The sequence below is a fragment of the Bombus huntii genome, chromosome 6 (assembly GCF_024542735.1).
Source record: "Bombus huntii isolate Logan2020A chromosome 6, iyBomHunt1.1, whole genome shotgun sequence".
Taxonomy (NCBI): Eukaryota; Metazoa; Arthropoda; class Insecta; order Hymenoptera; family Apidae; genus Bombus; species Bombus huntii.
In genome coordinates, this window is record NC_066243.1 from 11,461,102 (window position 1) to 11,485,974 (window position 24,873).

Sequence of the window (24,873 nt, forward strand, 5' to 3'; positions counted from 1 at the left end):
AGGCGAGACAAAGGCTTTTCGAATACCAGAAAGATATTGCGTCGGGTTGACGACATGATCGGTACTCGGGCCTGGCCATCTTTGGTAGAAGCAATACCGAGAAACATTGGAATGTCCCATTTGAGGTGCGCGCCCATATTTGCACGCGTGTCTTGCATTGTTTCGCGGTATCTTCCCGCGTGAAAGTACAGTTCGGTTCGTAATGCAAACAGAAATTACGACGAACCCATCCTCCCTTAACGCGAGGCCTTCTTCCTTTCTTTCTCTACGCCAAATGACAAAAGAATTCGTCGAAACGTGATCAGACGAAACATCATCGATTTTTGCTCTCGAATATTTCCGAACTTTTTTCATACTTTCACTCTTTGCGGCGACGTTTTGCGTCAATGCAAATGTTTTAAATCTCTCTCTCTCTTTCTCTCTCAGGAACAAAAGAAGAAGAAGGATCTTGAGCAACGCGTCTTCGAATTTAATTCTTTCGAGTGTCGAAGCGTTCGGACGATTTAGAAGTACGTTCTCGAACTTTGCTCTTTTTGGTATTCGAAACTGGTTCGTATATCCTGAGTACTTTGTAAATACGAAAAGTGGAACATATAACATTCTGCGAATAGTAATGGAGACTCTCACGCAGTGAAAATTTTAATGTTGCAATTTATTTATTTACTCGTTTATTCGCCAAGATTAACGTCAGCGTGAAAAAAGCCGTAGCGTACAGAGAACAAAATACAATGATAGAGAGCCGTTGTGGGATAATGGAAATAGTGGGTACATTCGGTCTGAAACCAGCACGTGAACAGAAAGATCGATTGAAAAGTTTCAATTGGAAAATAATAGCCATACAAAAGGTGTTTTAAGAAAGGCTGAAAAGATATCGGAGAAAAATCATTCGGATAAGAGAATATAAAGATTGTGGAATGTTTAACAGTATCTACACCGTTCGCAACGTTTCGTTCCTTTAAAACGGTTTCATAAAAAATTTCATTAACAGAGTCCTCGAATATTCAAGCTAATCGCTTATTTGCAATTAAAAACATCGTGCTCCGTCACGGAAAATGAAATATGACCTCTCATGAATAATAATTGAATCTCACGAAGTGAAACTTTTCTATCGCAATTGACTAGACATTAAATTCGATCCCATCGCCATATAGAATTAACTTAATAAATACTGTTTTTAAACGAGAACAGGCTGGAAGAAGCATCCACTTGTTGCATATTTTCTCGTTTCGTCGATAATCTCTAACCGGCGGCGTCGCGATCTGCATATTTTTCTCTCCGGGCGATGATAATGCACGAAGAATAATCTAATGTAATACAGGACTTTTAACTCCCACCCGTTGTTTCACCTTATCTGCCAGTTGATTACGTCGTAGGAAACTAATTGCCTAGATTAGTCTATTGCGGTATGGTTGATTAAAAGCCGTAACCAATGTACGCGCGGACAAGAGAGAGAGAGAGAGAGAGAGAGAGAGAGACAGAGAGAGCCTTCGAGTGAACCGACCCGATACTACGCTCTGTAATCGCTTCTTCTACCCTCGCGCGCAAATATCTTACCTTGGCTCGTTTTTTCCGCATTTGTTTACGTCTATTGCTGTATCGTCTAACGCGAAAATTACACCGACGTAATTACGAAACGGGAAAACGGAAGGAAATTCTGTGGAACGATTACCAAGCTCTCGTAGTTGCTTTATTGGAAAGCCGAATCACAGTTTTGCTCCACATCTGACGAAATTTCTCTAATTAACTCTGCTGCGAGCAGGTTAATCTTTCACGTCCGAATCTCGATTTCCTTTCGATCGAGAAAGCCACTCGTTTTTTTCTAAAGGTTTCAAGGATACCGTAGTTTAACGTAACGCAACGTAATCACATCGATGCATGCCTTTTCCCTGGTTTCTCTGCAACTTGAGAAATTTCCTAACGATGAAAAAATATTGTCCGATCGAGAGTAATCCGTAGAACGCAGCAGAGGCGAGCTAAACGCAACCTTTCGCTCTTTCAACTCTCGGTCGCTTGCAGCTTCAAGACCGAAGGCAATTTCGATTTCTTCCACGAGGAAGCGTTTCGAGATCTTCTCTCGGCCGAACAAAAAGAAAAAAGAAAAAGAAAGAAAGGAAAAAGAGGAACCCAAAATAGCTTCACATAACCCGACCATTTAGGAGGTGGTTAAAAGCGAAATAAACGGAGTAATCGTGAAAGAATGAGCGGAATGAGGGTAAAGAGGGTGGAGGAGTGTCACCACGAGCAAGAGGGAGAGCAGTCTGTTAACAATGCTGACAAGGAATAAGTTCGGCAAACATCGGCGCGATCCTCAAATATCGGCGGTCGCTTTGATCGTGCCGTGCCGTTAGACACTCGCGCGAGCCAAGTCCTCTTTGCTCTCTCTCACCTTTCCTCTATTTATGTATTATCGCCGCGACACCGATCCCCGGGCTCGATCCTTCTCGTCGACTGGTTGGCTGGTTTTCATCGTTTCCACGAATGGAAACGAGGAATATCTTCCATTCATAAAAACGGCGTTACTCTCGCGAGTCACGTAGCGACGCGCGACGACGATCGCGAGATCCGTCCGCGGCTCCGCGATTTCGCTATGGCCATCCAAGGACTAAGGCCAACGACGTTCTTCCTTCTATTCTTTTTCGCTCTACCCGATCATTATGCCTCTTTCGTCGGCCACCTTTGATTTCTGATCGCGATTTCTGACGTCCGCTAGTGCACCATGCTAGTGCACACGAGTTTCCCAGGACCGCTGATGGTTACTCGAGATCGGTGTGCAATGAGACCGTGAAAATTCAGGGCTGTACGCGATATTGAAATTGTATCTGTTGCAGAGAGATATAGACAAACACAAGATAAGGAAAGAGGGACGAAAAGAGGTATAGGTTTGGTATTGAAAAGCGTAAAGTTCGCTTTTATCATTTTTTAACACGAATTTTATAACACGTTTGAGAGAGTTACTTGATTTTGATGGGTTTTGGCCCGGTATTTTGTCGGTTCGCTCAAACTATTAGAAAGTGAAACTACTTCCTCGTTGCGATAGCACCTTAAAAATGAAATTAGGTAGAAGCTGGATACTTTCGAATCGGAGGATTACCGTTCCTTTTTTCTTCTTCTTTCTTGCTAGCTCCAATTACTCCATTATAGTTTGTATTTTAAACCGATTATTATTATGGAAGATATACTATTTTTGCTCAGAGTTTCTTGGAACATTTATATAACCGAAATATTTGCGATTATTATCAAAAGAGATAGAGACACCGCGAATTGTCGAGAACTCAAGGGTGCCTAAGAGCACCGGTGGAAGCGATCCAGCTAGTCGAGAGATCTTCAAACAGAGATAATCGCCGCAGGTGTCACGCGCAAGCATTTTCGACAATAATCGAGAAATACCGACTGTGATTTCGGTCGGTTGGTTTAGGAGCCGTCTGGCTTGCGCGAGGGCCAAGCAGTTTACCTACGATACGATGTACCTGCCCTCCAGTGATAAATTTCACCGGCCCCTCATGGACAGGTGGACGCCAATCTCATTCTCCTCCTCGTCTCTCTTTTTTCGTTTCCTTTTAATTTCGTTTCGTTTCTATGGATCTGTCTGGCAGACCGATCGAAACGTGTCTCGATGCGAGGTTATGGCAGTTCACACTGAAGATTTTAATTAACCACCTTTAACATCATGTTTCTACTTTTGCATTCTATCTTCTACCAAGATCGTTTATCGCTTTCCATTGAACGCTCCAATGTTAGCACATTGTTCTAGAATGTCTTCTAGAACATTCGTTTCAATTATTGCAGGATATTACTGCAATAATAAACCATTCTAATTATTACGACCGTGTTATTTCAACTCGCTTTGGTAACTTTAGTAACGTGATCGTCCCTTTTTTTCTCTTCTCCTTGTTTCTTCATTCTTTCGTCAACTTTCTCTCTCGCTTCGATCGAATTCGTCAAATGACGATATCTGCCAATAAACGAGGAAATAAACGATATCTCTATACTTTGTTGACCATTCCTCTCATCCCTGAGATCGCAGAAATTCTCGACGAGTCAACGAAAAAATATCAACGTATCGAGACTTCGACCTGGGATTCGATCAACGCAGAATATTAACCGCGAGGATCTCGATGATGTTTGTCCTCGATGATCGCGCGAGTTCGAAGATGGCAAGTCTCGGTGGCGAGCAACATTCTGATAGTGTGTCGATGCGGTACGTGACGAGCCGTGTCTCGATTCGACAAAGGGGATACATCCTTGGCGGCGCTTATTATTCATAAGAAAGGCAAATTCTGAATAAATCATAATAACGAATGCGTCAGAGGGTTCTGACGTCCTGCAATGCAATCGCGAATGCACGCCGTGTCTCCGTGCAGCAGGTGCTTCGTCGACGGTTGTAGCACGCACGGTACCAAACTTCGAGAAATGGATCGTGTTAACATCAAACTACTTGCAATTCCACTTACTCGTTAATTGCCTTTCCGATTGATCCAGACAGAAATCACGGTAGTGTGAGTAGTTCACGCGATATATTGTGTTGTTCGAACGAAGAATACTAACCCCTTCTTCGTTTATGGTTCCACTTCAACTACACCGTTACAGATCAATTTATGATTACCAGACTGCGGATGTTTATGCAGGTTCATATTTTTATCGATATGATCGAAAAATTGAAAATCGAAAAATTGTTTCACCCATTGAATATTCTATCGCGTGCTTTATTTTCGATGTTGTATATATATTTTTTTATAAAACACAAACAGCTTCAAATTTCTTATGAATGCAGAGAATCCTATTATGGCAATATACAGGGTGGGTGGTAACTGGTGGTACAAGCGGAAAGGGGGTGATTCTACGCGAAAAAAGAAGTCGAAAATATAAAACAAAAATCTTTTTTTTTTTAATGTTTCCATCGAGACAACAATCTACAGTGAGATCCGTTATAACGAGACGCGATAAAGTGAAAGAAAATTCAAAGTCGATTTTCTCGAAAACAAAGCCTCGAACGAACAATTTTTATTCTATATTTTCGACTTCTTTTTTCGCGTAGAATCACCCCCCTTCCGCTTGTACCACCAGTTACCAACCACCCTGTATAAATTTTATTCACTTGCAACCAGCCGATTATTGCTTGGCGAGACTATCTTTCTATTTAAAATTTTGAACGAATTTGTCGATTGTCCAGACAGTTTCTTAACTTCATCGACTTCTGCACACCATTTTCTATTCTATCCTTCGTTCTTCTCCTCCTATTGCTCGTATACGTGAGTCAGGCAACGTTTTATGCAATAATATCAACTTTTTCTTCAGTTCAACCAGCAATCCAAGAAAGAAGGTTTATGCAGGCTTAGCTAACCCGAGCGATGCATTAGCGTAGAGCTGCAGTACAACGTATTTATACACGTATTTGTCTTACTACTGTCTCACAGCGATTGTATCACCCCGACGCTTGTTTTCCTCTTACTATATATCACCTTTCTTGTGAAAGGGATCTTTCTCGTTTAATTAATAAATTAAATTTAATTAAAAATCCGCAGTCTAACGATCGCTAATTTTTAATGTAAAGAATTGTAATTAATGCCGGGGTACAAACGAAACTTTGTTAGAAATATTACGTCTAATTATAAATACGACCATAATTCATACTACGATTCATAATTCATACTGTGATGTGATAGTGCGAGACACGGCAAGCGGTTAAACAAAAAGAAGACTTTGGTATCATAGCGATATAATTACTCTTACACCAATGTCTAATATAAAACGAAGGAAATGTCTTCTAGAATAATAAAATTCTCCTTTCTCCCTCTGACCTTGTGTTTCAAAATCTTCAAACTCCAAATTCTCTTTCTCTTCATTTTGGATATTGTACGTATCGATATAATCTCCATGAAGGAGACTGATTGCAAATTGCCTAGTAGATATACGAAAACAAAAATATATTGTTTTTAACACGAATAGCGTGCATTTTTGCACCTTTAAACTTTGTATAAATCAAATAAAACACAATAAATTTTCAATCCAAAGAATCGAAATGAAAGCTGCAGCTCGAACGAAGCTTCGTTATAAATACAAATTGCCTGAGTTGGATTGCAAGCATAATTCATACTATGACTGTGATACGATACTATGTGGCAAGGCAAGGGGATTATGTAGAAAACCTTGATAACATATTGCAATTTATCCTACATCGTTGTCTAACACAAAACGAAAGGAGATATCTCCTGAAAGAATAAAATTCTCGTCTCACTCGTTTCCCAAACTCCAAATCCTCTTGTGCTTTAATTTGAATATTTTATATACTCGAATGAATAAAACTAACTTCCAGTGTAAATAAGCAGTTGAAAATAAAGCTGCAGTTCAAACGAGACTTTGTTACAAATACAAACTGCCTTTACGTTAAGTTGAAGCCATAATCCGTACCGCAAGTCCTAACATCGTAAGGGACTTGTACTTCAACCCGACTCGTATCCTCTTAAATGAAAAACCGTGATACCACGGCGCTATAATTTAACCTACGTCAATCTCTACCATAAAAGAGCTATCTCCCAAAAGAATAAAATCCTCCTTTGATCTCCGCTCCAAAATTTCCAAACTCCAAATCCTCTTACTCCCTTAAATCATCATCAGCCTACAGACAAACTGTGACAAACGCCAGAGCAAAGACAATGGACGTCGAGAAGAAGATCGATAGTACAGAGGAGTAAAGAACAAAGAAACGAGAAAGGAAGGATGAAAAGACGATATTATAGAGAGAACTAGAAGAAAAAGGTGGCGAAAAAGAAGGAAGAAGAAAGGACTAGAGAATCAGCGCGACTGCGGACCGCTGTAAAGTGGAACGGCGCGAGGTTGCTCGTTAGGTTCACGGAGGTCAGACTGTAGGTGATCTGGCCGGAGGGTACGAACCCGGGGCATGTAGACCGGAAGTAACGTCACACCCGCGTGGCTCTGAATGCGCATACCGGATGTGTGGCATCGGCTCCCCATCAGAACCATCAACATCACATTCACAATTCCTGCACATCGCCGCCTCGTCGCACATCACATCACATCGCGTATATACTCGCGCGTCTCCGTGCACGCACGCACGCACTCACTCACTCGCTTACTCACGCACGCATGCACGCACGCACGCACGCACGTACCATTGCACGCAGCAAGGTTTTTCCCGGTTTCGAAAGGGCACACACGCAGACCATACTCCGATTTTTCGACAAATTTCTCTCGTTCGCGGTCGACCGTGACGCGTTGTGCAACCAAACGAGAAGCTCGTTCGAGTATCGTGCGCTGAAGTTTCCAGAGGTTTTCGTTCTGCGGAATAATCGTTTCGAGTTGTCGCGTTTTGCTTCTGTTCTTTAGGCGTGCAGGATATTTTAGAGCGGATTTCTTTTTCGGAACTGCCGAGAGCAATGCTCTTGGTCTCGAAGAGTAAGACGAACAAAGTATCGAGGTTTTGAGTTTCAGAAGTGACTGGCATAACGTACGTGTTAGTACAATTTTTGGAGAACGAGAGCGCGTAAATAAGACAGATTGTCCTATGGGGTTGTTGGATCGACTTGGAGCTGAAGAGTAGATAGACGCAGAGAGTAGATAAAGTTTGGAAATTTTGAAATTTTCGAAGGATAGCGAGGTCATAGAGAGTGGAACGGGATATACATTTTAGCTGGAGAACGCGGAATGTTAAAAGATGGTAAGACGAATGTTAAAGAATGTCGTAGTTAAAAGGAATGATATGTATCGAGGAATATTACGTCGATTAAAACCTCGATTGATCATACTTATTAGAATAGCAACCGGGAAAAAACGCAAATGCCACAAACCGTTGCAAAAACGCTGGGGCTTGATTAATCAGCATCTGCTTCTGACTCTCGATTCTCAATAAATGCATTTTCCGAGGATATCTTAATCAGGATCAATAAATGTATCCAGTCTTGATCAACATTTATGCTATACCGAGCTGATTAACGTCTTAACGATACATTCAAGGCGTCTCTAATACCTTCTTAATGAGATTAGATTCAAGAACTTCGATCTCATCCAACACACTGAAACATTCTATCTTTCAATATCGATCCACGAGATTCTCGACGAGAAAAAAAGAAAAAAAGAAAAAGGGACATTCTGTGACATAGAAGATAAATGTCTCTATTAGCAAAAAAAAAAAAAAAATTCTTTGAGATACGAGATAAAAGAAGAAAAAAATAGATCATATACATTTGCAGGCTATAGTTCACATCGGTATAGAAAAAGCAATCGAACAAACACGTACACAGAGATCGGATGAAAACGTCAAAGCTCGCGAATAGGATCACGAGTATCGCGGCAATGATCCTGTAATTAGAAGTCGTTGAGAAACCTGTACGCCATGGAACGTGCATAAGGAGGAAGGAAAAAGAGGCGAAGTAAGAAAGAAAGAAAGAAAGAAAGACGAAAGAACGTTTTCCACGAGGTTGGAATACGAGTATACGCGGTATTAAGAGAAGAAGAAGAAGAAGAAGAAGAAGAAGAAGAAGAAGAAGAAGGAAAAAGGCGGCACTCACCTTTGGTTATGTTGAGGCGGACTCGTTCCTTCTCCCAGGAGGCGAAAGAGGCCTCCAGGGCCTCGGTCATCTTCTTGTTGGTCCCAGGTGTTAACGGCGGCACTTGTGCCGGTATATCTGCAACGTGAGGATACGCTCAAATTAAGCGGCTGCGTGTACCACAATACACTTGATATGGTAATAATATACTTAATAATATACTTAATATACTCAACTGGATAATATACTTAACTGGAAATTTGTGCGAGGGCTAACGAAAAGAAAACATAGTATTTTTTGAATTTAGATTTTCCAAATTTCTATGGTGGAGAAGTCGACATTTATCGAATACGGGGCTGTTTACGTTTGAAAATATCACAACCTGGAATATCCTGCACGTTAGGGTTCCCAGTGATTCAGCAATCTCACACAACTAAAATTCCTCGTTCGAATCTAAATTCCCTCTGCGTTACAGTACATAATAAACAAACTCTACAAAACCAGAATTACCCCACAATTACAGACGCAATTTTAAAATCTCCCACATTAATTGTGCCGGTGATTATGAAAGTGTGCTAAATCAAGAATCTAAAACAGATGAGTTTATCGCTTATCTCGCTTTGCTTCTACTTACGTTACGATAATCTGACATCATCTTTGCGAAGTAAATAATAGAAATCGAAGCGTTGCATCGAGTTGATTGTTGCGTCGTTCAACAGAATTCGCTTTGTCCGTCAAACGCGAAACGTTAAATATCTTTCTGAATCACCGGCGAAACTATGACCAACGATCCCAATTTCTCCGACACCTATACAGCTCCGAGACCTACCCTAAACCATCTCCTTCCTAATGAAATACCTTGCCATTCTCAAAGCTCTCTCAACCTCCGTACACATTATACGTATACATATACTTCCAACCGAGCACAAACATTGTCTATGAAAATTATCGGTAGGTGGTAAACTGCGTGTTTGTTGGAAAAGGGGAGACAGGTAGAGAGGCAGACAGACTCGGAACAGTCGGGATCGGTGGATGTGTGAGAAGCCAGGTTAATGGTACTTCTCACAAAGCGGCGTGCACGCGGTCGCGCGCGCGTCAGCGTGCAGAAGAGAGAGCCGGAGGAGCGTGTAGACGGAGGAGCGTCAGGTGTCGCGGCGGCGGCGGCGGCAGGAGCAGCGAAAGCGAACAGAGGCGAGGGGGGCATGCACACTACATCCTAGATAGCATCGTCGTAAAGAGGGGTGCAACTGGCGGGCAGGTGCAGGTGCATCGTCGTTGTAGGTACGCTTGCTCTATGCCGTGCACAACGCGGCGTACGCCTTATGGCGCGATCGCTCAATGCTCTCCTCTCCGCGATTCTTTGTCTACCATCTATACGATATACAATATATATGAGTAGACTTTGAAAGTTCTTCGGGGTTTAAGATTAAACGTCCGTTTCCTTAAACTATCTGTAGCGTACATCGAGTTCCTCCTGATGGTTTCGTTGAAAGTTTGACGGTACGTTATTTTCACGTATGCATCACCTATGTGGCATTTAATTTTTTTTTAGGGAACCCAGCTCTATCGAGATGGAAATATTCGTTTTTGAAGTTGAAAGTTTTGTATGATTGTCGAGTCGCTGCAAAAATGACTTTTTAATTAATTGCGGAGAAGCCGTTACTACGAAATTGATAGAAAAAGTAATATGTAAAATGGCTAGAAGAATCTTTTTCTTTCTTTTTTTTTTTTTTTTTTTTCTTTAAGGAAATTTAGCCTTCGTCTCGTCGTTTTTGGATAAAAGTACGTGCGTACTGTGAAGTATGCGATATCGGCCGTTTCTGCGCTCAAAGTGCCGTATATTATAACGCGAAGTTGCGCCGCTCTGCCCATTTCTGAATTGTTTGTTAGTGCGCGCGCGTAGAAAGTACAGACAGCCAAGAAATTCCTTCCTACACGGAGAATCTCGGACATGCGCGAAGAATATGATTTTCGAGTCTCGGCGTGCTTTGATCTCGAAGAATATTATCGCGCCACAAATACCTTAAGATGTTCTTTGATTTCGTTTCATACGTTATTCCAGTTTGTCAGGCGATACTGTTTTCTGTCTGGCATTTACGTACGAGCACGCATTTGAAATTCCTGAGGGGATGGTCAAGGATTGAATTTTGTTTCGTTATCTGATGTTCCTTGTCTTTTCATTACGGGCTACCTTATCGTAGGTTAGACTGGAGTTTTGGGGTGAATTTGTGAACGATCCGAGGCTAGAAATTAGCCTAGAACGTTTCGATGGCCAGGCAATACTTAATTGCACTGCAGATTATGCTTCTACGAAATGTCTTTAACTGTTAGAATTTCATTCGAGAAAAAATCCATCGTTTTGGAAAGTCTATATCAGAAGGAAGCTGAAGACCTGCGGCCATACATGACCAGACCACTGGCTTTATTTTCACACCAGCCACCGTTCTATCTTATCAAACCTGCTTCGTTACGTTTCTTCCGTTTTCGATAAACGCAAATTATCCGTCAGGCTCGAACTTTATTCTCTTCGCTTCTACGAAACGAAGCTTTAAAACGAAACCTGTTCTCAAAACAGTAAATCGAACGATTTATGATTTATCAAGATTTACGAAGAAGGAAGGAAGAAAGAAAGGAGGAGGAGGAGGAGGAGGGAGAAGAAGAAGAAGAAGAAGAAGGAAAAGACGAAAAAGAAAAGGAACAAGGAGACGAAGAAACAGGAGAACGCGTTCTAGACGAAAGAAACTTAGGATGGCGCGGTGCGATAAAAATCGTGTTTCCTTGGGGAACGCGGGGATATCTGCACAGCTGGATTTGCATGGCTATAAGCTCTTCCAACGGCGTACCGCCGAAAGTCCATTAAGTATGTATGGCGTGCACGCACGGTAAGTCTCCCGTAACCCATAAGCACCTTTGTCTCAACGCGCACAGGCACACGCGGCCGCGTGCGTGTGCGTACAGCCACTCACGAACACGTGCGAGCCAACAAATTTGCATGCCGGCGCGCTGGTTACAAACGTACAAAGTATCGACGCTGTTCGTGGTCGTTTCGAGCCAGCTATTCGCTAGAGAGCTCTCCCGATCGTCCGACGTATCCTTAAATGGCTTTGGCGAATTTGACACGCGATAGAAATAATAAATCACGAATATCGTTAATCCTTCCCCGTAAAACGGGCTTATATTGTAGAATCGATGTATAATTTGTAAAAGAAGGGAACGTTTTTTTCAAAATTTATTCATCCTCCGATACGTAAAATTTGAGAAGATATTTAAGAGATGTACGAACGTGAAGCTAAGAAGTTAAGAAATCGAAATGTTTTACAAGATGACAAACGGATCGATCTATTTGCGTAAAATGCTAGACTTAGAGTTCACGATAAAGTCAGAGTCATGAATTACTCACGATTCTGTTACCTATCAATTTCTGACCGTCATTCGTATCACGTGTACAGCGATACGCTATTTACGATCGTACGTTCCGATATGAAAATTAAGAAATTTCCAGAAAACGTGGTCGATCAGCTCGACTTCCAAGCGATACGACTATTAGCCTCGAAAGCTCGGACCAAACTGAAAAATTACGACGAATTACGATCTCCTTCTTTAAGAAGTAAAGAAAATGTTGGCTGTAAAGAATTTTCAAAATCTTCTTCTACAGATAATCCTAAACGAATTCGTTGAAAAATCGGCACAGCCTTGTCGCGAAACACCATATCCAACAGAGGGAGCGATGGCACGGGTGCAAAGTGTATCAGCCACGATACGGAATTATTCATCGTGACGAGGGAACGTACGCGTCGTGGAACGTGTAATCGTCAGGAGGAGAAGGATTGTCCGGTTGTAAGGATCGAGAGAACGGAGAACGCCGGCACGGCTGCCGGAGAAGTCGAATTGAAAACCCACGTGCCACGGCGCAACGCTTGCCCCGTGGTTGGAATATCAATCGGACCACATTTGCAGGAACGACGCCTGTGGCTGGCTCGTTGCGAATGCCGTGTATGATCGAGCACGACGAGCTCTGCCAGTAAATGCCCGATGCCCCCTCGGATTCCGTGGATCGCGATGGAGTCGATCCTGAGGCCTCGCAGATTTATCTCCTGTCAGTACCAAGCGAATCGAAGACCTCCGTGATCGAAGAATTTTAGGTCGAATTCGTACCTTCTACAAATTTCTTCATCGAATATTTGCTTCACGCGAATCGCGTATTCGTCGTGAGAATGTTTAAACAGCGAGGTCGCCTTTCTAAAAATTTGCCTCAGTTTGGTGTGTTCCGAAAGCCGAATTTACGCTGTTGCGATTTGCTTTCATACGCCGATGGAACGAAGCAGTGGTGAATTTCGGTTAACGTTTGCGTCAGTTTGAGGGATTACACATTTTCTGGATCTGTGTGCAGCTTTTAGGGAGAAAGATTCGAAATTTGGCTTTTACTTGGATGGGAAATATGGAATAGGGGGATTTCTTTTTATGAGAAAATTGGAGGTTCGTTGTGTCCAGCGGTTTTTATTTGTAGAGGATCGTTTAGTCTGTGTAGAGGATGGTTGGTTTGTTCGAATAACGAGATAACTCGCTGTTGAAAACCGTCAAGTATATTTAAAATGATAAATAAATTAATACAGACAATAATCGCTCGTACTAACAGATTCGCCAAAGATAATGTAAATCGCTAATTAGATCGCTGATAACACGTTGATAACTAATAGATACTGAACTCCTTACGATCGTGTCCGTTTATTTATACTGGTCGGGGGAGAGCCGGAAAATTCAAATTCGTCTACGTTTGATGGATGCACATAACGGCGACATTGTTTTGCCTGGAGTTCATTTATTATTACATTATGTGTATTCTAACGATATTGCTACTTCGAGGCAAAACAACAACATGATTTGAACATACATATGTACCGCTACATATTTATTGAAATTCATTTGAAATTTCACTTTTTTTATGGAATCCACTCGCTACATGTAAGTGGAAATAAAGATGAAGTTAGTAGACGAATTCGTAAATATACAGGGTGGTTGGTGACTGGTGGTACAAGCGGAAAGGGGGTGATTCTACGCGAAAAAATCTTTTCTTTTTTTTTAACGTTTCTATCGAGACAACAATCTACAGTGAGATCCGTTATAACGAGACGCGATAAAGCGAAAGAAAATTCAAAGTCGATTTTCTCGAAAACAAAGCCTCGAACGAAAAATTTTTATTTTATATTTTCGACTTCTTTTTTCGCGTAGAATCACCTCCTTTCCGCTTGTACCACCAGTTACCAACCACTCTGTATATCTGCTCTTTGCAGCAAAAACGTATCGTTGGGCTATGTCCACAATACCGTGACACAGACCACTCAATTGCAAGATACTTAATTTTGACACTGGTGACTGACGCTAACTTGACAACGCTGACACTATATATTCTACGCGATAAATACCACTGTCGATACGTACCACGTAAAACACATAGTAATCGTGTCGATCACCTACAATTACACGAAAGTATCTAACCTACCTTAATTGAAGATTAATCAACTTACATAAAACATCTATACAATCTCCCACGAACGAGAAGTAAATTCTCTCAAGAATATAGAGACCTGAAATACTTACAAGATACTCGACCAAATGAAATTCTTTTATTTTATCGTAGCTTGAATAGAGCCATTAAATACAGTTTCTTTTAATTCATTTTCGATAATTCTAGTCGAAGGAGGCTGCGTTTGGTATCTGCCACTTTCTCGTACGAAACCTTTCGAACCTATACAAGTAGCACCCCGTACGCAGGAGAGCCGCGGGCCGTAATTACGTTACAAGTGGAACATGTGGACATTACGTTTCCTTTCGTGCGACTAATCGTATCTGATGTAATGGCTGTTAGCTGGTGAGCTGGTGATCGAAACAGGCCTATAGATCGAGGATGCATCTGCCTATCTGTGGCGATCGCGATTATCGATCGCTGTTGGGACACTCTTACGTCCTCAAACGAAAGCCTATTGAGATGTGCTGCCTTGGACAGACCGATTAATCTTCGAATAATTGCTTTGCCATCGAAGCATCGACTCTCATGGTAGGACTTTTTTTTTTTAAATGAAATCGAGGATTTATTATCGCGGTTGTTTTAGACGTACGAACGCTTAAGGGGAATAGTAGCTGGTTCGTTGCTGGATAAAAAAAAAATTAAATCGAGTACGCGAATGAATTGAAGTTAAGTAGCATTATTTCTTACGTGGTATAACACGCTACTTACGTGGTAACTTTGTCTAGACGGAGCTCTGTCTACCTCCGCATTCCTCGCGTTAACTTCTTGCACCATTAGGAACCATAGAGCCTCTGGAGAATACTTTTATAGCTGTCTAATTGCTTTTACTTTCCAGCCAATGTTCGCGACTAAGTGCTGTCCAATGACAGTCGAGATATTTACAATTATGCCGTGTGTGATCTCAAAATGTGAATAGGATAAACCTATTTGCGCGATATAGGATTTTTATTGCATATATGTACGCATTACGTTGACCTGTGGTTTATATTGTACATAGTAATCGTAAGATTTTTATTACTTTCTCGTATATATTATTTTATACTTCGCCGCTATATTACCAAGCGTTATATTCGAGGAATATTACCAATTCAAACAGCTACGGCTAAAAAATAATTGGTGAATTTAAGGATGGAAATGGTGCAGGTGCAAGAATGGTTATTTCGTTTCTATGTGCTTTTTTTCTCTTGTTGCGGAACAAAATTCGATATCCAGACCGATATCGAAGCCAAGTTATCCGCGATGGGCATTGCTTAATCGAATGGAAATGCAAATGGCTAATGACCCGCGACCCGGCTGACACTTGACCCGGCTCGTTCAACATAAATTTGCATAGCTCGCGTTATTTGCGGCCAGAGCTCAACCCCGGGCCTAACCGATATCGTACAGTCGACAGAAAAATAATTCTTTCGATACGATAAGCTTAATTGACTTGAAGCGACACACTTCTATTCGAAAGAGTCCCTTGGACGACTTGGATTTTTGGTCCCGCTGGTTTCAGACGTTAAAACGAATTTATTGCCCCTTTCAGTTTCCCTTCAGAATTTTCTACGATGGAATTAAGAGCGATTAAAGGCAGCCCGTGTAGAATGTAGGAATTAGGTTTTCAAATATGCATGAACGTGTTGTCTTGTTTTCAGTTTTGGGAACATTTAAAAGAGAAATACTCCGTTTCTAGTTTGTTATATCATAATTTTAATACAATTTTTAATCGTCGCATTGACAACCGTTCGGTGTCGTAAAAATTTTTAATTCAATCACTCACGTTTCACCCATTTTTCTACTAAAAAAAAAGGCTCGGCTTATAGTTTGTCGTATGGCAATATAAATTTTAGTGATCGTTTCAATTTATGGGTAACACTAAAACTTTTGAAACAGACCGGACTATTCGCAACTCAAGAGCAGAATAAATTCCAGTGAACAACGAAAGAGAGTAGCACAGAATTTTTCACCGACGAAAGGTTCCTTCTGAAACGTTCACCATTCGTTAATTATCAGCGATGGAAAGTTCACTCTCGATCTGCTCCGGTTCCGTGCACTCTTTCACTTCGAAGACAAATTTAATAATCGCCCTCGGTCACTTGGTATTCTCTGGTGATCTGCATTTTTCCCTGGTAACCGTGTACAAAGCCGAAGAATCTTTTGTCACGGCGAAACGTACTGCTTTTAATTGCAAAGCGACTGTACTTCGTCATCGTGGTCGGCTCGATCGTTCGGATTTTATCGACGGAAACATTTTTAGAGGATCGTTTCAAATTCTTAGAAGATAAATACCTTACAGAATATTATTCCATATTTTTTGAACAGTTTAACGACTGGTCCCGGTAATTCGTATCTTATGCAAAGTGATCACATTACGATGTGTAAACACGAGACAGAGTATTTTAAGTAATTCCTCATTTGAATAATGTTAAATGAATAATGTAGAAATAACAATCAGGCCCTATTTAAAAGAACGTCGTTTGAAACAACCTTCTTTGTCTAGCTTATAATTTAGCAATGACGCAATGTAAATGTACAGAAGTTTCCAACAAACTTTGCCAAATATGTACGTACCTACGCCAAATTTATTATTACACGTATATTAATTTCATTTATTTCTTTGCTTATTTTTAATTATTGCAAAGATAACAGCCTTTGGTACAGCTAAAGATCGATATAAATGAACAGATGATTAAGAATTTGCAAGAGAAGCGGAGTAGATGGGCGAACGAATCAACTACCAGAGGTATAGTTAGTCCTGTACAGAGATTTAAGGTTAAAAAGCTGGAGAAATTCCGAGCAGCCTACGTAGCTTTTTACAGTTTTACGGGCAGACGTAATGTCATCTATGAGTCTACGTTGTCTCAACGTGACAAAAATCCGAGAGATGCTACGAGCGGATCGTTTTGAAGAAATTAATTCCATCGCGTGGTCGCGTTCTATTATACATTAGCTGCGATGATCGCAAAGAATAAAATCTTGTAAAAAAGTTTGTCTCGAATTTTTCGATTAAATTAATCTCTGTCAAAGACAAACAAGCGTTCGAATGTGTCAGAGTGAAAAAGTCGAGAACTTAAAAATTTAAAAGAACCTACGTTGCATTTCAATATATATTGTGAAATGATTTCCCAGTGCCGAACAAACTAGGAAGCGCGGACCGATAAAAGCGTTTCACGTAATTGACAGAGAAAGAGAATCGAGCGTCTCTGGTTGACGTCAAATTTTCCCGGAAACGCGTGCAACGCCTGGACCATATTCTCTCTCTCTCTCTCTCTCTCTCTCTCTCTTTCTCTCTCTTCTTCCAAGCTGGAGAATTAAAAAACGATCGAGTTCCTTCGGCGCTCGCTTATGGGGTCGTAATTTTTTTCCCTTCTTCTCCACCACGTGGAACACGGCGAAGTAAGTTTGTAGATGAGTTTTAACGGACACGGGGCACGTGCTGGCAACGTCTTCTGGCTTATCCCTCTTTCCACGGCGACTCTGGAATATACTCAGCAGCCAAACAACTGCGGCAGCTGTCCTGAACAAACTACTAGCCTGTGTGTGCAGTTCTCGGTTCCAAAATCTTCCACTCTCTTATTTCCTTGCTACGTTACACGCATACGTGTACGACTCGAACAATTTTGTAAACTTTCGTTCTTTTTTCTTTTCTTCCTCTTTGTCCCGTTTCGAGTCTCGCTCGGACTGGTCAAGTTGCTTGAATCCAAACTGACTCGACGTCGAGTGATTTGATTAATGAGTGGAGAGATAGAAACTTGAAGATATTTCAAGTCAAGTAAATATAGAAGGTACACGTTGGTAAACCTCTGGTGTTGTTTGAATTCAAATTCGTGCTCGTACAAATCAAATTACATCCATCAAGCGATTCGAAATTAAATTGAAGCGGTAGATAGATAAATACAGAGAATTAATAATAAGTAATATACATAGAATCGATGAGTAATATAGGCAGAATTAATTGATAAAGAGCTTGCTGGCCTTGCATCGCAAGGATATCGAACGCATCTAGCGAAAAGTGCAACATTCTGACGAGGACGAAAACGCTTATCAGCGACACGATCCACGATATACGGGTTGAAACGGCGTGAAAAATGCCTAACTCGCCTCCATTCAACTTGACTAGTACGAACGAGACTTAATTGCGACTCTTCGAATCGTCGCTGTTCTATTTTCGTTTCTTGTTCCATCGACTTCGCCTCATTAATATTGTGTATTAATATGTATTAACGACTCATGTATTAATATTACCCAGAAAAACGTCTTGATTTAATCCGATGGGAAATTCGTGACGATTAAGATGTCAGGTCACGTGAACAAAGCAAACAAAGGTAGCAATCACTGGAAGAAAACGCTTAGTCGTGCTCTGCACGCAAGAAAACGACTGTAATTCGTTTTTATATTCGCTCCGTTTCTTTTTTTTTTTTTTTTTTTGTCTAGCAGTTTTCGCTCTGGACGCTGCACCGATCGTTCGTGCTTCTAATTGACACTTCCCTCTATCCGTTAATCAAGACATTAAAAACGGCACAGGTGTCGTAACTGCGATTTCTTCGCGTTTGGAAAGTTGGACAGGATCATTTTCTCCAGATAAAATTGAGTCAGACGATTGGCAAATGTAAAACTTACGAATAACGACACCTTAGCCCTTTCATAACTCTCGATGTAGCGTATACCACGATAAGTTATTAATTAAGTACGCGATAAATATACCCAGTAGTTCTCGACAAAATTGCTCTTAAATTTCAGTCCGTGAAAAATACCAGAAGAACGTTTTATCGATAGAACGCTTTTACTCTGACGAAATAGAATGATTCGTAGACATATTATCGGAACGTTGTATTTTCTCGTATTTGCTCATCGTAATGCAATTATTTCATATAGGAAAACTGGTCAATAAACATTCTGTGTCGTTGAAGAATTAACAATTGACAAGAGAAAAATTGTTCTCTTGTCTAAAACCTAAAACGATTTAACTCTAAGAGAATTAAAATTGTTGCATAAAATTTTTTACCATGGAAATACCGCTTTATATTTTTAGAAAGATCCAGTTTCGTTATATTTGATATATTACTCAATTACTTTGCGTAATTTTCTCAGCTACCTACGCTTCGTTATCTAGCGAATTATTCGAGACAAAGAAGCAGGCCACGGTTAATCAAGTTGCAAACTGTCGATCGCGCTAATTAATGAGACACACGGTGCACCGTTCCAGCGTCTATTTAGCGTGCACGTGACCCTCGTACACCTGTTGCTCGGCGGCCTCGTGGAAACGTGAAACGCGTCCAATAGGGGAACTTACCCTAATTATTCCACTTACCACTGGAAAGAACGTGAATTCGAGACGAACGAGGGTTGCTGTGGTAAAAATACACTAGAACGAAATACATATGTATTTTACTCCCCACAGAACAGCCGCAAATCTCTAGAGGTGCGGAGAACGTTCCACGCTATTCGTTATAAAAATAGCATGAACGTGTGTCCGATATTATTAGACATTGTCCTTACATAGAGAAGGATTTCAGCGGTAGAAATGTCACACTTTTTGTCGGTATTTTTTTAAAGAACAATTTGTCACTGTTGGTGAAAAAAAAAAACATAGAAAAATATTCGTCTCGTTCTCGAAATCTTGTAATTTAACGCGTAAAAAGGAATAATGTTTGGAATATTTTAACCGATATTATGCGCTTCACATCGCATCGGATCGTGACAACGAGAAGGAAAAGTTCGGTACGACCTTCGGCGATTATGGCACATAGCAATGACACGCTAATGACAACATAAGGATTACATCAATTTTATGTCTACTCTAACAGAGGCAAAAATTTCGGAACAATTACGTTTATTAGTGAAAATTTATTTAATCAACGGGATAAAAGAACCTTCTTCGTTGTATGTTTATGATCACATGCACCTTCTAACTTTAATAGCGCCCACGGTGCGAATGCTCAATGCAAGATACATATTTTTCGTTAACGAAAAGTCAGTAAAACGGTAAAAAAAATTGTTTCGATATTGTTGCTAAACTGTATTTCTGTGTAATTGATGTTTTGCTTCAAGTAGATTGCAGCTCCGCCACTTGGAGTCAGCGTGTTCGTTATGTCAAGTTAGAAGGATTTTAGATGAGGAGAATTGCACGAAGAAAATAAAGGTCCGTGGTTGCAGAGATTGTGGTAAGATTCCGTAATTTCCCTGTACACATCCTGTGTCGTTAAGAATATACGACACAAGTTGTATAGACTGCGGTTTCCCCGAAAGGGCTGACCAGGGCTATCCGGTAGCCAGATAAAACTTATCTATCTCGACGACGACGGTTTGTTTGCGCTTGGTACGTCGTCATTTTGTTGATAGTCTTTTCAGCCACGCCTCTCGTATGGTTAACCATCAAGAGGAACGATCGTCAGGTTTGGGAAACGAAGGAGATTCAACGAAGGATTCTTTCAAACGAGTTTGTAAATTACCGTCTTGGGAATTTGTCGTGCAACCAGAAGAGAATCGTAGTATTGTATATGTAATTCTTCGCGGATCGTACTATTTCATTTTTTAAATCCTGTAGATGATAGAGATTAAACAAATTTATTCGTACGGATATTTCAAGCGTGTTTGTTTTGAAATATCGTATTTTCTCGATTTCGTTCTCTGCCAGGTATATGATTAGCGTTCAACTTCTGTAAAAGCATATGATTCATTTTCATAATTCCAGTTATCGCTACGAGCTGCTGCGAATAACGACGAATGTTAAGATAAATTACGAAAGACATAATGTTTATAATATCGCATTAGATTTCTTGACTATTTGTAACAGAGAAAACAGTCCATTTAATTCAATTCTGCAAACTTTATCACGGAAGATTGCCATCTTTGTAAAACTGTAACCCCGTACTATCTGGTTTCACGAAAGATTGTACGTTTATTACAATCCCAGTTGTATGATTAGCGTTCCACTTCTCTAAAAGCAAATTTATTTACTTCCATAATTTTACGTATTGCCGGACGATGGTAATTGCACGATTATAAATTGCAAAAGATCTAACGTTTAACTCTACTACGTTTCTAACATCTCATTTTCCATTCATTCGTAACATTTCGATCTTAATTCAATTCTATCGACTTCCTCGCTTTGCAAACCTCTGTAAAACCACGTGTTCTTCCATTTAAGAGACATTGCACGGTAAGTACAAACCTAGTCACACGATCAGCGTGCAATTTCTCTAAAATCGAACGATTCGTTTCCATAATTCCAAGAGACGATACGAACAATGGTAAGTTCTACGACAAATTGCAAAAATTCCAACGTTTACAACACCATGTTTTCTGATCTGTAATTGTTTCGATCTTCTGAGCGAATTTTATTACGGTACAACGGAAATTATCCTCCAATTGAATTTTACAAACCTTTGCATGGGAGTTTGCCATCTTTGTGAAACCATAGCCATGCGTTATCTCGTTTAAGAGAGATTGTACGGTGGTCTGCGTCGGAACGAACCGAAAGCCAGGACCACGATATAATCCTGCGGGTAACGCGAGAGATAAAAAAAAGCAGCACGGCACGAAGGGGCAGCCCTTGGTCCGAATCGCGGCTCGATAATGACGACCATGTTAACGAGCGCTCTGGCGACATTGTTGATTATCGCGAAACCGCGTGTCTCGGCACGATAAGAACGGACAACGAGCGTGTTACGCTTAATAATTAACGTCTAATCGGCGAAAGTACGAATCCTTATGGCGTGTTATTAATGTCGCTAATGATCGGTGTCGTGCCAGTTAAATCAGTTAAATGGACGCAACTACTGGCGGAAATGCGGGAAACACTATGATTTGCGAGTCAGGATAACGACTGTGGGACAGCATCTCGATACGTCTATCTGTGGGATGAATCTATGGGAAAATCTGTAGATCTATAAATTCAACGAAGAAATTAATAGAGTTCGCACGTTTGGATGTTCCGATATTCTAAGGATATTCTTTTGGTGTAGTAAAATTTTCATGAAAATTTCCGCCATCTATACAATTATCAGGCTGCAAAATTTATTCAAATTAATTTGAACAAAGGCGTAGATGTTTTTCTATTTAAAATTCTATTCGATGCCGGTACATATAAAGGAGGCTCCACACGTTGAAATATCTTGCGATTTACGTTTAACGCTTTAGAATTTTTTATAATTTTATAGAAAATAAATTTCCTATCGAAAGGAATCATCGAGGAGGCTCCTGATTTGTATCTGGCTAGGCTCTTTCGTTTTAAAATAAATGGCTAGAGATGTTCGCGTCGCAGATGGTACTTCGTTTTCCGATTCTTAGGCGAACTTTGTCCAATACGCGTTGAAAAGCAGAATCATCCGTACGCGACTATTTTCTACAGATCTGTTTCTCTCGATTAACCAACGTCTCGCCCGTTTCTTTCTAGCCTTTAACTTTTTATCTTTTTACAATCAACATACCTCCTATCAACGATAATAGAACCGCAGTTGGGAAATGATCGGACATTTTGAAACGCGTGTTTCAACGTTGCTATCGCGCCACGAACTGAAAAGAATCGCTAATGCGCAGGTAAACTGAAACTGATGCAAATTTTATGAAGCCTAACTGTCGATGCACGCATCGCAACATATTTCAGCGAGTAGAGCGGCCTTTTAATATCCTTAAAACGAGATTCCACGGCCTATTTCTATGCGTGAAAATCGTCCTAATACCGATTCTCGCGAGCCATCGTTATTCAATTCGTCGAATTCCACGAAGTTAACTATGCGAAAAGATCAGCAGAGGGAGGAAAGTACGGGCAACAAGTGGCAGCGGCATTGTTAACCGCGGCGATTATCAAGAAACCGCGTGTTTCACCGAGATATCGTGTCCTGGCGGCGTGCGTCCCGTGATAACGTGCATGCACACCATGCCAACTTCCTGAGACGATCCGATACGTCATCGGGCGACAAATTCCAACCACGAGTATGCGCGCGTGTGTGAACGAAGCTGAAACACAGACTCCTAAAACTCTGGTACTTGCGTCCACGACGCGTTGCGACGTATGGACCAATTATCGTAGACATGTTGATTAGCCGGTTGGCTACTCTCTTCGAGCCCACTGGCAGATAAAACGGCCGATTACGCTGAATCGTTTATCGTTTCGCTGCGTTCGCTCTAAGAGCTTCGTTACCGTGGCTTTTCCACGAGAAAACTCGCCAGGCTATCGAATATTAAACGGTTCGCCAATTAGCAGCCACAAAGGGACGCCGTGCTCGAGATAAGAGCCACAGAATGACCGGCATTACGAACTTAATTATACGCATGTGTACCGTGAGAAATCATCGTTTGAACGTATCGATAGGCGAACAGGCCTGATACGAATTTATTGGCGCACGATCGATATTTTGTAGATTTTCAAATGGAAGATATCTGGTGTGTTATATATTTCTCGTAGAAAATTCCTATATCGAAATAAATAATCATTTTTTCCATTACAAAGCAGTCATTTTATTTATCTCGATATAAATTATTATTCTTAATGCAAGTTTTTGTTTTCCTGCCGCGTATGTAGTTGGCTAGTTTGTATAGTTTGCAATGGAGATCTAAATTTGGACAGGATCGATAAGCAATAGAACGACGGATCGATCGATCCAGAATTGGTTCGAACGATCGATTTTATTGACCGACTTTGACGCAGTCGAACGGAGATTATTAATAGAAAGCTGCTCGACGAATGATATATTGTTCTATGATTTCATACGCAGGTATGTCGCTCGTGGCGAAAATCTCCCGTCACTCGTTTTTATTCCAGATTCTGTCCAACTACTCCTTTCCTCCTTCCTTCGTATAGTTTCTAGTTTCGTCAAACTGAAAATCACACGAATACTTGTATCAAAATAAATTCCAGCCAGCGCTATTGTACTTTTATATTTCCATTTTATCTTCCGTCGTAACGAGTGTCTAAAACGTCCAAAAATTATATCGTTAAACGTCTATGCGATACATTCTTTCTACAGTTTTGTTTTATTTCCTTGTAAGCGAATACTAAAGATTTACGACGATAATTTTCTTGCTGCGAAAAGCAGCACCGAGTCGAAAACGATTCGAAAGAATGTGAGAGGGTTAAACAAGGGCTACCAGTTTCTCGAAATGATCGATCGAAATGTGCATTGGTATCACGGCAATTGGTATCGAAACGGACCATTACTTTCTCATTTCGCGGCGTTATTAATTCACGAGGTCGCCGCCGGTTTTCGTCTCGACTGGCTGTAATCTACCACAGGGAAATTACACGCGGAATATTTTTCAAAGTCCCTCTCCGCCGGTTGCACTCCGTGAATCACGATAAAACAACGATACGTACGTACAGGCCCCGTTTCTTTCTCCCTTCTTTTTTGCCACAGTTCTCGTTATCCGCGACCGATCGCACGCGTTCGTGATCGAAACGAGATCACGACCAATCGGATCGTTCGCCACGACGCAAATTGCCTCGACCGAAACCGCAATTAGCGCAAAATGTTTCGTGTACTGTTAAACGAACAACTGACTGTAATATTGTTAGGTGGAGAAACGAATTTTTATTAACGACTCAACGATTGTTTTATCGGTGAAAGGACAAATAGGGATAAAATGACTTACGAATCGACGAATATTTTTATATAACGAATCACTTGCGATACTTAAAAAGAAAGAAAAAAACGTATATTTTCAGACGAATGTAGCTACGCGTTTCTCTGTATTTGAGATAATAGGAAATTCCTGTTTCAGCGACCGATTCGAAAATATAATTTATAGATGCATTCGTCAAGATCAGTTAAGAAGCTGATTATTTTCTATTTCTTTGAACATCTGGTGTTAAGTTTCAAATTGTTCGTAATTATACGAAATCGTCATGCCTCTGCACAT

The 24,873-nt window shown here is 40.8% G+C and overlaps 1 protein-coding gene across 8 annotated transcripts in view; it reads right to left on the bottom strand.

The window, feature by feature from the left end:
- The window catches only part of LOC126866439 (ETS-like protein pointed), a 143,060-nt gene that overhangs the window by 30,958 nt on the left and 87,229 nt on the right, over positions 1-24,873 (bottom strand). For all 8 annotated transcript variants that reach the window (XM_050620013.1, XM_050620020.1, XM_050620015.1 and 5 more), the window contains one exon: positions 8,526-8,642. In XM_050620013.1, coding sequence (XP_050475970.1) covers positions 8,526-8,642 — 117 coding nt within the window. The remainder of the gene's footprint in view (positions 1-8,525; positions 8,643-24,873) is intronic.